This window comes from Rhinopithecus roxellana, chromosome 2 (assembly GCF_007565055.1).
Source record: "Rhinopithecus roxellana isolate Shanxi Qingling chromosome 2, ASM756505v1, whole genome shotgun sequence".
In the NCBI taxonomy this organism is placed as follows: domain Eukaryota; kingdom Metazoa; phylum Chordata; class Mammalia; order Primates; family Cercopithecidae; genus Rhinopithecus; species Rhinopithecus roxellana.
Window position 1 is genome coordinate 156,283,396 of NC_044550.1, and position 17,539 is coordinate 156,300,934.

A 17,539-nucleotide genomic window follows, 5' to 3' on the forward strand; every position below is an offset into this window, starting at 1 on the left:
GATGCCTGTAGTCCCAGCTACTCGGGAGGCTGAGGCAGAAGAATTGCTTGAACCCGGGAGGTAGGAGGTGGAAGTTGCAGTGAGCCAAGATCATGCCACTGCACTCCAGCCTGGGCAACAGAGCAAGATTCCATCTCAAAAAAAAAAAAAAAAACTAAATGAATTCAATCAAGTTAATCTGGCCAGTCTGCAATGCAATCAAACCAGCTTAACCAGGATACAAACTGAGGGCTCCATTTACTTAACAAAAACCTACACAGCCAATGTCCTTGCCAGGGACTATTATAAGCAGCCTCTTTTTCAATCCTCATAAAATTGTGAAGAGGTAGATACTATTATTAGCTCCATTTTACAGATATGAAAATTGAGGCAAAGGGATGTTAAGTTGCCTGAAGACACAAAGCCATCCAGTAATACAGCTGGAGGGTGAAACCAGGCAGTCTGTCCTCTCCAGCTCCATGCTCTTACCCACTGTCCACATGTAAATTATAACTGGATTTCTTATTAGAGACCACAATTGGTTTATCTTTTATGGTCAGCCACATTTCTTATTAGCAAACGTTTTTTCATTGAAGTGTGTTATGTGTGCACTTGTATTTAAAAAAAAAAAAACTATTAGATTCTTTTAGTATATCATGTGTGCTTGCACTGGAAAGCCAATACCACTTATACTCAAGCCTCTTGCCGTGTGGGTATCCATTGGTACAATTTCCAGTACTACCATTGATTTAACTCAGTTTCCAATTACAAGATGAAAATGTTAAGACTAATGAGTGATTTATGCCCACAGAGAAGTCTGAAAAAATAGACAACCAATAACACATCAATCATTTTGCTAAATAAATGGTTCAAATTCCAGAGGGTTGTAGCCCTTACTTCCATCATTTCTTTTTTTTTTTTTTTAGAAATGTCATAAAATTGTATTTTTGTTTCTTTTTAGGATTTCATCAAAGGTCTTTCCATTTTGCTCCGGGGGACAGTACAAGAAAAACTCAATTGGGCATTTAATCTATATGATATAAATAAAGATGGCTACATCACTAAAGAGGTAAGGGATACCTCACTAACATGGCAATAATTTGGAAGATTTTCATTTCTTAACTTTAAAATATTAATTGCAATTATTGATTTGAAAAGTTTTTCTCAGGAAATCCAAAGTATTTTATGTAGTGGAAGAAAGATGTACAATTAAAAATTTGGAATAGATAGAAATGGTTTATGGTGAAGCTCCAAAGTAAATATGTAACACATACAGATTACACACTTTTTTCCTGCTGGCATCTTTATTCCATTCACAGTATTAAGACCACAGTTGTTGGAATCAGAAAATGTATCCAAGCCATGTTTCAATATTTAGCCTGAAGCCTTTCTTTTCCCCATAAGGAAATGCAATTTTACTATCATGGGGATTGTGGAATGACCTGATGCAATGGTGGGGTCTCCAAATGCACTTTGAGGAAGATTATCCAGGAAACAAGGCTCACAGACCAAATTAAGATACTCATATTACAGTTTATTAAACCAGTTTAAAACACAGCGAGAAGTAAAGGGACGGGTAAGTTAACTACACAGGATAGGATGCAAGTGGGGTTGAAAGACCACACTCCCTGAATCCTGGGCATGCTGTGTGCCTATGTCTTGTCTCTCTCCCTCACAAGCCTTCCCTAGAATTGCATTTTGAGCAAGAGACCCCACACACAAAAGGTGCCCGGGGCCAACAGCCAGTGACATGAACTTGCTCTATTGGAGAGACACAGGTGCAAGTGTGCCTGGCCACAAGTATAGCCTGATAAGTAGTCATGAGTTTCATTTGTGTTTCTTGCACAGAGGACACCTGGGGCCAGAACAGGTGTCACCACTGGGTGCCAAATTAAGACCTCAATGACTATTAAGTGTTCATGTATATGCAGCATATCCTAAAATATGCAGCATATCCTAAATAGTGCTTCTTGTATATTTTTATACCCTGAATATTTATTACCCAGGTACCTCAGGAGTATTAAGTATCTCTTGTTCTTCAATTCCTTTCTATGTTTAACACATCTCAAGAATTCTGCCTGTGTCTAACTACTTGCTATTTATCTATGCTTAAAACATCTTAAAAGGTTTTACCTGTTTACAAATTACTTTATCATTTATAACAGAATTGAATACTCTTAAAAGTATATACCTGTATTATCAACCTAGTCGAGAGATCTTTCATGTGAAACAAATGTGCAACAATACATCTACATGTTTAAGTTATTAGACATTTTTACTCTCGTAAGAATGAAAATGGGTAAGGCAAAAATTAGACTGTTTTAATAAAATTTCAAGGTGTTTCCCAGGGTCAAAATATTTTGACTGGTCTTCACGTGTGACTTCAGTTAAAGCCATAGTAGGAACAAATACAACAAAAATCCTAATGAACTTTAAGACTTACCAATTAATTTCACTAATTCTAAATGGTGTTTTTTCTCAATATATGGTGTGCAGTATATTTGACTCTCAATAGATGGAAACTGATGATCAACACATAAGATATATTATAATTCAATTAAATAAGCATGGTCTACTTAAAGTCTATAGAAATCCAAACATTAAACCAGCATATTCTTTTCCTGACTATGGTAGATATACGGAAAAACCAAGAGATCAGAATTCATTCTTACATCTGATTCTTCCGTTCTTGAGGCAGAAAGCTGTTTGCTGGCTTTTCCTTTGGGACAACCAACAGTCATCATTGAGTAGGAAAAATCTGTCAGAGCTTCTTAGACTGGTTTCTTCATACACGTGTGCAACCTCACATAAGACTTTTACTTTTCAGGAAATGCTTGATATAATGAAAGCAATATACGACATGATGGGTAAATGTACATATCCTGTCCTCAAAGAAGATGCTCCCAGACAACACGTCGAAACATTTTTTCAGGTAGGAATGAAAACAGAAGTCAAGAGGGAATGAAATTAGGAGAAAATTTCCTGATGTTTGCCAAGCACCACGATGATTCAAAAGAAAGCAAAGGTGCCGGGCGCGGTGGCTCAAGCCTGTAATCCCAGCACTTTGGGAGGCCGAGACGGGCGGATCACGAGGTCAGGAGATCGAGACCATCCTGGCTAATATGGTGAAACCCCGTCTCTACTAAAAAAATACAAAAAAAAACTAGCCGGGCGACGAGGCGGGCGCCTGTAGTCCCAGCTACTCGGGAGGCTGAGACAGGAGAATGGCTTGAACCCGAGAGGCGGAGCTTGCAGTGAGCTGAGAGACGGCCACTGCACTCCAGCCTGGGTGGCAGAGCAAGACTCCGTCTCAAAAAAAAAAAAAAAAAAAAAAAGAAAGCAAAGGAAAATAATTTTTACTTAGACAAAACAGTATTTACCATCTATTAATTTAACAGCTTTGGTTTTGAATTTGCAATGCTGATAACTACACTCATTGAACATTCACTAAATCCAGGATACATTAAACAATTCTCATGTTTCACAAGCTTTGTTTTCATTCAGTTTTTAAGAATCCTATAAATCCTCATTAATCCCATTTTACAGATGAGACAAAAAGAAAGCTCTGAAAGTTTCAGCAAATTGGCCAAGCTCTGTCATATCTAAAAGGTAGGATTTTACCTAGGACAGAGTGACTCTAAATCTTCACCACATTATATTGAAAAGGGAACAGCCAGAAGGATTTGGCCCTATCGTTTTTATCTCTAAGAAACTACTGGTATCTGCTCCGAAACAGTTCCTCCACGTGAAATAAGCAGCTAGGTTTTCTTTTTATCAGCTTCAGCTCATTTGGTGCAGGTGTGAGGGTATTAAGGGATATAAGTCTAAATACAATTTTTTGTTTTCTTCCTGAACAGAAAATGGACAAAAATAAAGATGGGGTTGTTACCATAGATGAGTTCATTGAAAGCTGCCAAAAAGTAAGTAATGAAAGTATAAGAACTATCACTTCAGCTATCATAACAGCTAAACTGAGTATTAGCAGCTAGCTACCACAAACTGGGCAAAATAACAGAGATCATATGCCTAAGTTTACCACTTCTACAACCTGCAACATAAGCCTAACATTCTAAAAACAAGCACCAATTACATAATCAACATTTAGAGTGCCTACTGAGTCAAGCCATGGAGGAAACCCTCCATATCTTTTTGAGGATACAAAAGTTGCACATGTATTGTGGTTTTTTTTTTTTTGCTGTTGTTGTTGACAGAGTCTCACTCTGTTGCCTAGGCTGAAGTGCAGTGCTGTGATCTCGGCTCACTGCAAGCTCCACCTCCTGGGTTCACACCATTCTCCTGCTTTAGCCTCCCGAGTAGCTGGGGCTACAGGCACCCACCACTGCACGTGGCTAATTTTTTATTTTTAGTAGAGACAGGGTTTTACCATGGTCTCTATCTCCTGACCTCGTGATCCACCCGCCTCAGCCTCCCAAAGTGTTGGGATTACAGGCGTGAGCCACCGCACCCAGCCTGTACTGTGTTTTTGATTCCCCAATTATTTAGAGAGTATTCATCATGGAGGATAAAACATATACGAGAATTTGAATTGCTCTTTGCCCAGACTTAGCATAACTCATATATTATCTATCATATCTCCATAGAATTAGAATTCCTAGATAGCCAAGTATGCATCACAACAGGCCATGCTTCTATCTGATTTCTAAGAGAAAAATCATTATTTTAGTGTACGTGGACAAGAAATGGCTCTTTGGCTGAACTCACTAATGGTTTTCTGTCACAAAAAAGAAACAGTGGAAAATTTTCTCTGAAGAGAACTGCAGGTAGTAGCCTGTTATCGAAGAAACCAGTGTTAGCTTACTTAGAATTATCTGACTTGATGTGTGAGTAGAACCACAGTTAAAAATTGTTAAGGCCTGGTACAGTAGCTCACAACTGTAATCCCAGCACTTTGGGAGGCTGAGGCAGGAAAATAACTTGAGACCAATGTGGGCGACATAGCAAGACCCCATCTCTACAAAAAAAAAAAAAAAAAAAAAAAAAGTTAGCTGGGCATGGTGGCATGTGGCTGAAGTCTCGGCTACGTGGGAGGATCACTTGAGCCCAGTTGAGGCATGATTGTGCTACTGTACTCCAGAATGATGGGCAATAGAAATGGAGTCTGCCTCGAAAAAAAAAATTTTTTCAAATAATCATGAAAACAAAGAAATCTGTTGTTTCTGTATTTTTAAATTGTTGTTCTTACCTTTCTGGATGTCTGCTTGTTTCTCAACTTGAATTTCAATGTGGTGGTCTTTGAGAGAATTAGTGGTGATGTTGTTATTTGGTTTCTAGCAGTGGAAGCCACTGTTGGTTCAGCCACCATTTACCACTACCATAAACAGCTCACTAAGTGCTATTCACATTCAACCGACAAGTGCTCCAATAATGCAAAAAGTCTGTCCCCTAACTCAACTCATTTCTAAAGACTACGCTAAACTGAATACAGCCACTGAGCAGTCATTTCTGCTCCCCAATCCTTTCTCTGTAATGGAGATCATTCATTTTTAAAGTCTCCTTCAGTCAACACAGATTTAGCCATAACTTGCAGACAGAGAGAGAGATGATTACTGCAAACATGTTCCCTCTTAATCCACTATCCTGCCTCCTACACTCCAGCCTCCAATCTTCATGAACTGCTGGCTCATACACACACACAATTTTCCTTGTACCTGTATAAAAGTCTGTGTGATTTGGCCTGTGATCTACATAGAATGCCAAAATTCTCATTTGCTTTGACTTACCTCTGCGCCTCTGTAGTTTCCATTTTGACATTATGATTTGAGAAATATCTTCTATTAAATACCAAGTAAAGATTTAAATAAAGTGGTTTAATGCCTGGTCAATAGACTCCACAAAATATAAAATGGGTCCTCCTTCATCGTGATCTATGTGGAAAACGGATAGAATGGCATTTATATTTGCAAACACTTAATATTTGAGCTTTTGGCATAGGTGGTTTGTGGGAGGGGGCAATACTTAGGGGCAAAATAGTGCTTTCCCTTGCAGATATGGTGAACTGAATCGCTCTATGTTTCTCCCTTACAGGATGAAAACATAATGCGCTCCATGCAGCTCTTTGAAAATGTGATTTAACTTGTCAACTAGATCCTGAATCTAACAGACAAATGTGAACTATTCTACCACCCTTAAAGTCGGAGCTACCACTTTTAGCATAGATTGCTCAGCTTGACACTGAAGCATATTATGCAACCAAGCTTTGTTTTAATATAAAGCAATCCCCAAAAGATTTGAGTTTCTCAGTTAGTTATAAATTTGCATCCTTTCCATAATGCCACTGAGTTCATGGGATGTTCTAACTCATTTCATACTCTGTGAATATTCAAAAGTAATAGAATCTGGCATATAGTTTTATTGATTCCTTAGCCATGGGATTATTGAGGCTTTCACATATCAGTGATTTTAAAATACCAGTGTTTTTTGCTACTCATTTGTATGTATTCAGTCCTAGGATTTTGAATGGTTTTCTAATATACTGACATCTGCATTTAATTTCCAGAAATTTTCATGTCTGAATGCTGTAATTCCATTTATATACTTTAAGTAAACAAGATTACTACAATTAAACACATAGTTCCAGTTTCTATGGCCTTCCTTCCCACCTTCTATTAGAAATTAATTTTATCTGGTATTTTTAAACATTTAAAAATTTATCATCAGATATCAGCATATGCCTAATAAAACTTAATAAGCATTTAATTTGCCATCATACATTACAGCCAAGGCCTATATAATATACATAATTTTGGATTTGTTCAATCTTACAGGCTGTTTTCCATTGTATCATTAAGTGGAAGGTCAAGAAGGCATCAAACAAAACAAGGATGTTTACAGACATATGCAAAGAGTCAGGATATCTATCCTCCAGTATATGTTAATGCTTAATAACAAGTAATCCTAACAGCATTAAAGGCCAAATCTGTCCTCTTTCCCCTGACTTCCTTACAGCCATTCAGGGACAAAGAAACCTTGCCCCACTGTCTACTAGGAACAAACAAACAGCAAGCAAAATTCACTTTGAAAGCACCAGTGGTTCCATTACATTGACAACTACTACCAAGATTCAGTAGAAAATAAGTGCTCAACAACTAATCCAGATTAGAGTATGATTTAGTGCATCATAAAATTCCAACAATTCAAATTATTTTTAATCATCTTAGCCAAAACTGTAAAGTTGCCACATTACTAAAGACAGACACATCGTCCCTGTTTTGTAGAAATATCACAAAGACCAAGAGGCTACAGAAGGAGGAAATTTGCAACTGTCTTTGCAACAATAAATCAGGTATCTATTCTGGTGTAGAGATAGGATGTTGAAAGCTGCCCTGCTATCACCAGTGTAGAAATTAAGAGTAGTACAATACATGTACACTGAAATTTGCCATCGCGTGTTTGTGTAAACTCAATGTGCACATTTTGTATTTCAAAAAAAATAAAAGCAAAATAAAATGTTTATAACTCTACTGTCTATATTATAGGTCTTTTCCAAGAATTTTTGCAATTATTAGATTTAAAACTAAATCTTATAGTATTTTCTAGATCGCAGATAGCTCTGGGTGGTCCTAAATGCAATGAAAACAGGTAAAAGCAAGGCCAATGGGCAGGCAGCTGTTGTAGCTAGTATGATCAGAGGATGTGACAAGGGAGTAGAGATCAAAGGAAAAAGTATGCTAGACAAAGGGCTCAGGAAGGACAAGCTCTGAGGCAGGGTGGGCATTTCTACATTAAGAATCCTCAGAAATTACTTGTACTCTTTCAAATTACAGTTGTGAGATTATACCTGAAATGAGAATCGTAGAGGTCACTCCAGGTGTTTGGGGAATAGAGCAAGGAAAGTGCATTCTGAAAAGCTGCTGAGATGCAACACTGCTGTTCCGCAAGACCCACCTTTCCTTTCCATCCCTTTCATGCTTTGGATTTGCTGTGGCTACAGAAATCTCTATGGCCTCTCCTTTTGCTCATAAGATAGAAGGTCTCATTCTTGTTTTCAATTTCTCTTCCTCTCCTCTGCTCCTCTCTTGCAGAAGGAATCACTTCTATTACATCAAAATTCTGAACTATGTCTAAATTAAGTTTTAAAAGCTTCTTAAAAATTGCTAAACATAAGCAAAACAAAATCCATGAATGCATGTACAAGTTTTAACATTTTAATTGCTGAATATCCTTATGTGAACATCAGTATTTTCTGGCTATGAAATGCAAAAATAATATTTACTTAAATACAGTTAACACCTAAAATTTAGGTAGTTGTAATGAGTTGTAATAAACAACATACTTGTAATAGAATTTACAGAATTAGAAAAAATTTCTTAAACTATTCTAGAATACTCAGAAAAAATTTTCCAAGCATTGTACATTATACAATACATATTTACAAACAATAATTAATAGTGTATTCATGGGGCCAGGCATGGTGGCTCACACTTGTAATCCCAGCACTTTGGAAGTCCATTGTGGGAGGATCACTGGCCAGAATTGAGACCAGCCTGGACAACAGAGTGCGATCCCATCTCTACAAGCAAATTTTAAAATTAGCCAGGCATGGTGGCATGTGCCACCATGTAGTCCCAGCTAATCGGGAGGCTGAGATGAAAGGATCATCTGTGCAATAAAATTTGAGGCTTGCAGTGAGCTATGATTATGCCACTGCACTGCAGTCTGGCAACAAAGCAAGATCCCTTCTCTCTTTTAAAACAATTCTTAAAAAGTGTATTCACAAACATTTGTCCACTATTTTAAATTTCTACGGTCTTGTTAAATATTAAACCCAAGAAACGGCAAACTATCTGTAAAACTAAGGGCACAGCTACAAGTTGTTTGCCAAAAGTGTTATAAATAAAAACGCACCTGAAATTACAAATGCATCTTATCTTGCCAACTCAATAATGGTTCTTCGCACAAATAATAAAAATAAAAAAAAAAAACCTCAGAAAATTGTACTCTTACAGAACTTATTTTAGTAACTTTCCATTAGTAACTGTTCTTTTTTGTTGCTGAATAACTTTGATTCAGTGTATATTCATCTTAACCTAGTAAATAATGAATGGTGGCTGTGATTTACAAAAGAATAAAATACATGGAATAAAGGTTCCATGAGTACCCACGGTCAGTGTTTGACACGTCACCAGGTAGAAAAAACAATTTTTGTTGGCTCCCTTCTTCAACAGCATATGGAGCAGTACGTTGGAATTTTAGATTTGATGATGCTAAGGCTTCCCTGTCAACAGAAAAAAAAATTGAGCATCATTAGTATCATGCAGACTTCCCCTAACAGGTATTGTATTTGCAGGAATATGCCTAGAAAGTATCCAAAACTCAAAAAAAGGGTAAGAACAAAATGATGAAATAAGAAGGACTTTTCGCTGTGTTAAATAAAATATAGGCTCTTTTTTTTTTTTTTTTTTTTTTTTTTTTTTAAAGTATCTAACTAGAGAAGTAGTTAGAAGCCAGACTACCAGTATCTGAATTCAGCATCTACTGGTCACTTATTTGTCAAACCTGGACTAATTACTTCTCTGTGCCTAAGTTTCTTGATCTTTAGAGGGAGATAACAATAGAATCTCCCTCTGATGACTAGGAAGAGTAAATGAGTTTCATGTCTAAAAAGTACTCTGCAGAGTACCTGCCATGTAATAAGTTCCCAAACAATCAATAAAGATCAGGATTTGTGTTGTGCCTTTCCCAAAATAAATATGCATTTCACTTAGAAAAAAAAAACAAACCAGGCTAAGAATGAACTGATTTCAAATTTAAGGCAGATCAGTTCTAAGAAAGTAACACTGTGACTATCTGTAACAGCTATTTTCCTGTACCCAGAAGTTGAATAGTTCCATCACTGATACACACAAGTCCTAAGAAATGAGAAACCACAACTAAGAACACTCATTTTTAAAGACTTATTTCTAATATTTAAAGAAAGAAAGAGATATATAAGCTTTTACGCTCTCAGAAGAGAAAAAAGAGCATTAATTTCAAGAAGGATTACAAAGTAATAGAGGCTAGCACAATAGTAATTAAGCCAAGAGAAAGTCTTTGGCATGTAATTGCAATAGAAAATTTTCTATTACAATAATTACATCTATTATTAAAATATTATGTAGGACATAATGAGAAAACAAGAGAAGTCAGAAGAAAATAAGTAATTAACTACAAAATCTGTTTAAAAATTCTGTATTAGCAACATTCAAAGCTAGTAAGATGGAGTAGTAAAAAAAAGAATTTGATATTTCTGGGATCCTGGATTGCTCAGGTACACCTCTGTGTTCCCCTTCCAAATCTTAATGTGTTGTTTCTAAACTTTATTTACATGCATACTATCTCCTCCTCCACACCCCCTCCACTCCCACCACAAAATCTAACATGCCTGGCCTGTCTCTTTCTACTTGTCCCATTTCCCATACTGGCCCACAGGATATGGAAAACTACCTAGGGAGGGTTTCCCACTGAAAAGCTGTGGCATCATTATTTAGCATTTGTTCACTTCCACTCCACAGAAGAAGAAAGGAGAAATATGTTTTGCATTTAAATTCTCAGAAGAGCAAGCAAGAATTTCCTTGCTGCAGAGGAGACATGGGATTAGCTAGGGGAAGGTTCTGCACATCTCCTCAAGGTGTCCGAATGCTAATTCTCTGCCTAGGACCCAAACACAACAAAGAAATTTATTATCCAGTAGGCTTTGGGACTTACTTCCTCTTGTAAACTCTATTCTAGGCATCCATCATGGAAAGAATGTAATCAAACAACTCGTTGAAATTGGTCAAATGAGGTAATTTCGCTAAAGCTTTATGTCTGCCATTTTAAAAATTGTATATGATCAGGCAAATTTTCTCGTAACTAATACCTTCAGAAGTACCTAGAATGGAACTAAGTTATGCAATGTTAAGATAGTCACATGTAATTCTATCATTAAGATCTGATTAAACAAAATTCCCACAAGCAAGGACTTTTATGGAAATATTTCTAAGATGAGATTATCTGAATGCTTCCTTCAAATGCTGAAAGTTCAATTAGTCTAGTAATTTGACACCGTGTAGTTATGAAATCCTCCATAATTTTGTACCTTGAAAAGTTAGAATAACCAATTAAACTATTCCAGCACTGTATGTGCATGTGTCTGTGTGTGTGTGTGCACCTATGTGGTATGCACGCACTTACAGACAGAATAGTGCAATCATCTGGACGTCTGAGTCAGAAAAGATAGCAAATGAAAGAGAAAAAAGTATTTTTCCTCAATGAGCTAAGTTAATCATTTGGTTTTCTGAACTTTTCAATGGTCAAAACTAAACCACTGAAAATACCTTAAAGAAAAAAAAAACTGTACCGCTGTGCCACATGGAATGCCATATTAAGCACTGTGAAAGTATACAAGCCCTACATTTATTCAATCTGAGTCTGGTCTGAGTGGCAGGGCTTGACCTAGAGACAGAAACTCTGAGTTCTTAAAGGAAAATAACAGTATCAATTTCACATAGTTACCCGTGGCTGAAATGAGACAGTATATGTTAAATATATAGTCAATTTAATAATATGCCTAAAAGTTTAAAAAAAAAAAAAAAAAACAGACTTAAGGAATAATATTCTACTTACACTTCCGCCACATTGCTCTAGCTTTTGTAATGCACTGGTGATTGGCTCTTTGAATTTCTTGTCCATTAATCTCTTGGAAAGCTTTTAAAGTAAGATTAGGGGGAAACAAAATGACTTTAAACTTAACATCACCATATGCATAAGTAAATCTTCAGAAGCACCCTTTGTTTTAGATTTCAAGGCTTCTCTTAGGAAGCATCTCATTGAGATTTGCGTTATAGGTACCTCTGTATTTGTTTTAAAAAACAATTCACATTATTTCAAGTAAAACCAATCCTATAAAATCTGCTACAGTATGCTATCTGAAGTTTTCTATAAAATAGCATATTTTGCGATTTTGTAATCTGCAAGAGCATTGAGGACCATGATGGAAAGCTTTGCCTCTAAAGCACACATTTTCCCGCAATAAAAAGGGAAGAGAGGACAAAGGACAGAGGATTTACATGAGTAATTTAGTAATAGTGAATGCCCTGGGGATGGAGAGCGTCCCTCTCCAGTCTTCCAGTTGCTTTCTTCACACTGCATTACCCTACTGAATCTGTATACACCCTGTATAGCACAGAGGTTAATAGGCAGATCCAGGGGCCATCAGCATCAGAATCACTTGCGATGCTGTTTAAAAATGCAGATTCTTGGGTCTCATGCCATACTTAACCAGAATCCCAGGGCAGAAGCCCAGATTCTGCATTTTAAGCAAGATTTTCAGGTGATTTATTCCCTTTTTAAAGTCCCATACATTTGCAGCTCAGAAAAGGTATAATTTATTTTGCATAGAGGAAAAAATGAGTTGTATATAGGGGTTCAGTAACTGGTTTTGAAAAATTTCTTCTAGAAGAATACCCCTTCTTCCAATAAGCATCTAATGTGGAAGTCTATAAACCAGATGAAAAAGAAGGCTTTGAGGCTGAAAGGTATGGAAGATGGGGGTGAGGGACGAAGGGGGTCTGATAGCAACTCACTGACATCCTCAGTGGTGTCTGTCTCATAGTGAGTGGTAACAGATCAGGAACTAACCCTCACACAACCTATTTCTAGAGCTCTTTATATAATATCAGGATCTGACGGTCAGGGTGCTGTCTAGGTCTTCCCAAAATGCTGGCAGCCCAGGAAAGCTCGATAACCTTTCAGTCAGTCCTTGTCTAGGAAAATGAGAGCTCTGAGAAGGAATGCAAGTGACCAAAGATAAATGCCACTTACCCAGAAAGATTAAAAAACAAATGTATACAATTGTTAATCTGGCCTTTTCTGCCACTGGAGGTGGGACTGAGAGGCTATTTAGGAAGCCTTGCTTGACTGACTTTGAGGAAGGATCCAGTGTGACTCCTTTTCTCTACATATCACTACCCCTTGACTCCATCCCAATATTCTCAGCAGATGTCCTTGCTGCTTATTTCTACATCCCCCACCCACCTGCAAAAAACAAACACAAAAAACAAAATCAAAACCAACAATCTCCACAAGGGCTGAGAGCACGCCAGTTTCTGCTCAGGATTATATTCTCAATGCTTGGCACACCTGGCACAAAATAGGACGGCAGAGTGCAAGAGATTATTATTAAACTACTGAATATTTGAATGAATCACTTTGTACACTACTGTGAAATTCCCGTAGTTGGTCATCCACACCCCCTGATATGAAGCTTACAAATATCTGCCAAGATTCTCTTTCTTCTGTCCTAAGACTCCTCATATGTCAAGGCTTGAGAGTCTATTCTCACTATGTCTTCTCCTCACCTGAAACCTCATGGAATTTCATCTACCACTTATGAGCACATCTATCCTGATAGTCACCATCGCCCCTACTTCTTAGAGTGTTAACCAGGTGGTTCTTGGTGTGTATTACACTATTTGTGGAATAGGAAGTTAAAAATATAGTTCCAGGATCTCTCATATGGATGGATCCAAGAAAAAACAGTGGACCCATGATCAAAATCATACCTCAGCTGTGAAATACAGAAGAACATAGACAGGGAGGTCCTAAGATGTTAATCTTTCTATCGGTATGTATGTCCCTTGCCTAATGTTTGGCCCTTGCCCCTAGCTCTTGAACGATAACCTCTAAGCTCTTGGAATGTCCTGCCAGATAGGGTATCCTTGTCAACATGGGAGTTTTGGGCGACACCAGGTAGTCTATACAATGTGATTTATGATGAGAACTTTGGTTCACAGGGTATTAGTTCAACTTCTAGAGAGGGTGTAGACTAATGTCAACCACACAGGCAGGCAGTCTTGCCTGCATGACAGACACCAATAAAAATCCTGGACACTAAGGCTCAGGTGAGCTTCTCTAGTTGGCAATACTCCATGCACGTTGCCACACATTGTTGCTGGAAGAAGTAAACACTGCATGAACAACTCCACTAGGAGAAGAAAACTGAAAACTCCGTGCCCGGTATCTCTTGGACCCTGCCCTATGTGCCTCTTACCTATGCTGCTTTTAATCTTTTTTTGTTGTAAGAAACCATAACAGTGAATAACAGCTTTCCTGAGTTCCATGGATCGTTCTGGCAAATCATCAAACCTAAGAGTGGTCTTGGAAACCTCAGGAGCTGCACAGGGTCCCAGTAAGTATTTATAGTAAGAACTAAAGTTACACATATCAGGAAAAAGTCTCTTCCTGAATGCAATTTACAGATTCACTAAAACATCACAATGAAAACCAAAAATACTTAAATGTGTTTGGTAATACATGATTATACAAGACAGTGTATGAGCACTGCTTATAATTCATAGTTATTCAACATGAACATAATAGCATCTTACTATTCATTAGCTTTTATCCATTCAACTTTTTTGTTTTTTGTTTTTTTTTTGACTAAGTCTCGCTCTGTCACCAAGGCTGGAGTGCAGTGGCACGATCTCGTCTCACTATAACCTCCACCTCCCATGTTCAAGCAATTCTCCTTCTTCAGCCTCCTGAAGCTGGGACTACGCTTGGCTAATATTTTGTATTCTAGTAGAGATGGGGTTTCACCATGTTGCCCAGGCTGGTCTGAAACTCCTGAGCTCATGCAATCCACCCACCTCCGTCTCCAAAGCGCTAGGATTACAGGCGTGAGCCACCAAGCCTGGCTGGTTTACTTTTTATTACAACCCTAAACTCTGCTCATGTAGCTGTTTTCCATTAAAAAAAAAAATAAAACTAATACTGTCCATTAGTAAAATGTTTTATGAATGAGTTCTATATTTTTTGTTAAGGATGATGAGATTTTTAAGGTTTTGAGTTAAAGATTTGAAGTTGTTAAATCATAAAGAGATATGATTGGTGCATGATACATACAGCCAATCATTATCTAATCTCTGCAGTACTTACGCTTGTAAGCAGATGCTTCAGATGGTCGTTTAGAGAAGGACCAACAACAACACTTAGCTGAACTAGGGCATTCAATCCTCTTTCAAACACTTCATCATCCGAATGGACCTGTAAGGTTGGTTAGTTGGGGATATAGGGGCATCAGGGAAGAGAGGAGAAAAGGAAAGAAAAGATAGATTAGACAAAAGGGCAAGCAAGTAGAGAAAAGGGTAAGATTAAACATCTAAAATCAGAAGATAGTCAACAAAACCTAGAATTTTAAAAATAACCTTCAACACAGGACATCTAGAAGCAAAAAGCAAATTTTCCATCTGACTGAAGCATTAACTAAAATATATCTAGCATACAGGAGGACTGATTTGAGGTTCATTACTGCCTCTAATTACTTAAAATGTCCCTTTTCACCTTTAGTACATCCTCTAAAGATGTCTTCAAGTTGTAGTTATCTGGCCCTGAGTAACAGTTGCCTAATTCTGCAAATATGTCAAAATCACAGATAAAGAACTAATTTGCATATAATTTGGAGGAAAAAAGACACACAATATTCTAAATATATTACAGCTTTCTTTTCTATCATATGTTTTCAACTATAAAGTACAATGAAATAAATGACATACCAGAGCTGCCTTTAGCACAGGAATCAGTCTAGGTAGCAAAGGAACAGCTTTTTCAGAAGCACCTCTGACCAAAAGTAATTCTCTAAAACCCTCCTTTGATACAAAGGTGTATGGATGCTTGGTTTCTCTCAGACCCTGCCAAAGACCAAGAGGAAACATGATTTACTACCCATTTCATTATGGTAATAACAGAAAAATTGAGTCTTTACTTGCTTAAACAAAAATCAAGTTTCATTCTTGTTTTCCTAATTATAATTACAATTTCAGCAGTTACAATTTCAGTTACACTGAGAAACTGTGAGACAAAGGGTCCCTTGGTATCCCAAGGGAGAGTGGTTCCAGGACCCCAATGGATACCAAAACCTGTGGATACTAAAGTTCTTCATATAAAACAGCACACTATGTGCACATACTCCCATATACTTTAAATCATCTCTAGACTACTTATAATCCTATTACAATGGAAATGCTTCATAAATAATTTTTATATTGTATTGTTTTAATTGCATTTTTTATTGTTGCACTGTATTTTTTTTTAATAGTTTCGATCTGCAGCTGGTTGAAACCCTAGATGTGGAACCCATGGATAGGAAGGGCCAGCCGTACAGGAGACAAGAGTAATCTCTACCCACAGAAGGGAAGGAAGGGAGAAGAAAAAGAAAAAAATAAGAAAAAGGAAAAGAAAAGAAATGAAAAACAGGGGAGGTAAGAAAAAATATAAAAAGAAAGAGAAAATAGGGAGGAAGGAAAAAGCAGGAAATGGAAGGAGGAAAAGGAAAGGTAAATGAAAATACAGAAAAAAGAAGGGAAACTCACTAGGATAATAAAAACATTTTGTTACGTACAGTCAAACACTTCCTGAAAGCAGAGCAAATTATTCTGTTTATAACCACTCCTTTATGAATGCATGGCTATGAGACCCACTACATTTAGTGATTTTATAAGTTTCTAAAATAAATTTCCTTCATATTTAAGTATTTTATATTAACATATTTAGAAAGCAAGTATTATACTATATGCATTTCAAAGGCATGTTAAGATTTTAAACATCATTTGTAATACTGAAATGCAGTATGAAAATATTTTTTAAAAACTGTAGATCATATCTCACTATGCCTTTCACCCTAAATGCATTAGAAACAATTAGCTAGGACTCTTTTATGATTTAACCAATCACAGTGAGTCAAGATAAAAGGGCCATCTGACTTTTTTCAAAATGATAAAGTAAAACAAAATTAACAGTAAACTCTTTCAGTTTGACTATCTATGTATAAATAAGATCAGCTGCAAAATCATGCTTAGAAATACTAATTTTCAACTAATTTGTCCTTCAGATCTAAATATCTGCTTCCAAATAGTAATCAAACATTTCCCTTCCTCAAAGATGTCATGCTTTTGAAAACCATCCTGCCAAGCACATGAGCATCATTTTGGATCACAGGTTCTATCATCTTAGCAGTGTCCTGTATCCTATTCATTTTAGAGATAATAACTCTCAGATTAAAAGTTGAAGTGGATTTCAGCCATGGTTCTTCTGTCACTACTTATCTGTTAGTAAATGAGGCCAGGAGAAAGATAAACATCTACTCAATACAGAAGGAAAAGCATTGACATTTGGACAATAGGTACATAAAAGGCTGACTTTAAGCAGAAGTTAGAGTCCCTTTAAAGATATCCCAAATTAAAGCACTCCCTGTACAATGTGATTAGCTACAGTACACTTTCAAAGGTATCACCAGTTTTGATTAGTCTAAAAAAAAAAAACATGGTTTGTTACCCGGTAAAAAAGGCTTAAGGTTTAAATAAGAATTAAGGAAACATCACAAATTTTGTGTGTGTGTGTCTGTGTGTGTGTGTGTTTGAGAGAGCATCTCACTCTACTGTGCCCGGCTAATGTGATTTTTTTTCTTTTGTAGAAACAGGGTCTCCCTATGTTGCTCAAGCTGGTCTCAAACTTCTGGGCTCAATTGATCCTCCCGCCTCGGCGTCCTAAAGTGCTGGGATTACAAGCATGAGCCACAGTACCC

General features: G+C 37.0%; 2 protein-coding genes across 11 annotated transcripts in view; one reads left to right on the forward strand and one right to left on the reverse strand.

The window, feature by feature from the left end:
- KCNIP4 (potassium voltage-gated channel interacting protein 4) overlaps nucleotides 1–7,455 on the forward strand; it is a 127,886-nt gene extending 120,431 nt beyond the window's left edge. Inside the window, 4 exon segments of the mRNA XM_030922569.1 lie at nucleotides 941–1,048; nucleotides 2,807–2,911; nucleotides 3,837–3,899; nucleotides 6,025–7,455. Of these exon segments, the coding sequence (XP_030778429.1) occupies nucleotides 941–1,048; nucleotides 2,807–2,911; nucleotides 3,837–3,899; nucleotides 6,025–6,072 (324 nt within the window). The 3' untranslated portion in view covers nucleotides 6,073–7,455.
- The window catches only part of PACRGL (parkin coregulated like), a 48,232-nt gene that overhangs the window by 16,079 nt on the left and 14,614 nt on the right, over nucleotides 1–17,539 (reverse strand). For 5 of the 10 annotated variants that reach the window (XM_030922535.1, XM_030922548.1, XM_030922543.1 and 2 more), the window contains 4 exons: nucleotides 15,513–15,647; nucleotides 14,896–15,003; nucleotides 11,584–11,664; nucleotides 8,123–9,214 (listed from right to left, as the gene is read on the reverse strand). In XM_030922535.1, coding sequence (XP_030778395.1) covers nucleotides 9,158–9,214; nucleotides 11,584–11,664; nucleotides 14,896–15,003; nucleotides 15,513–15,647 — 381 coding nt within the window. In that variant the 3' untranslated portion in view covers nucleotides 8,123–9,157. Of the gene's footprint in view, nucleotides 1–5,004; nucleotides 5,865–8,122; nucleotides 9,215–11,583; nucleotides 11,665–11,688; nucleotides 12,994–14,895; nucleotides 15,004–15,512; nucleotides 15,648–17,539 lie in introns of those variants that run through there. The other 5 variants (XR_004054869.1, XR_004054863.1, XR_004054858.1 and 2 more) reach the window with 4 other exon arrangements.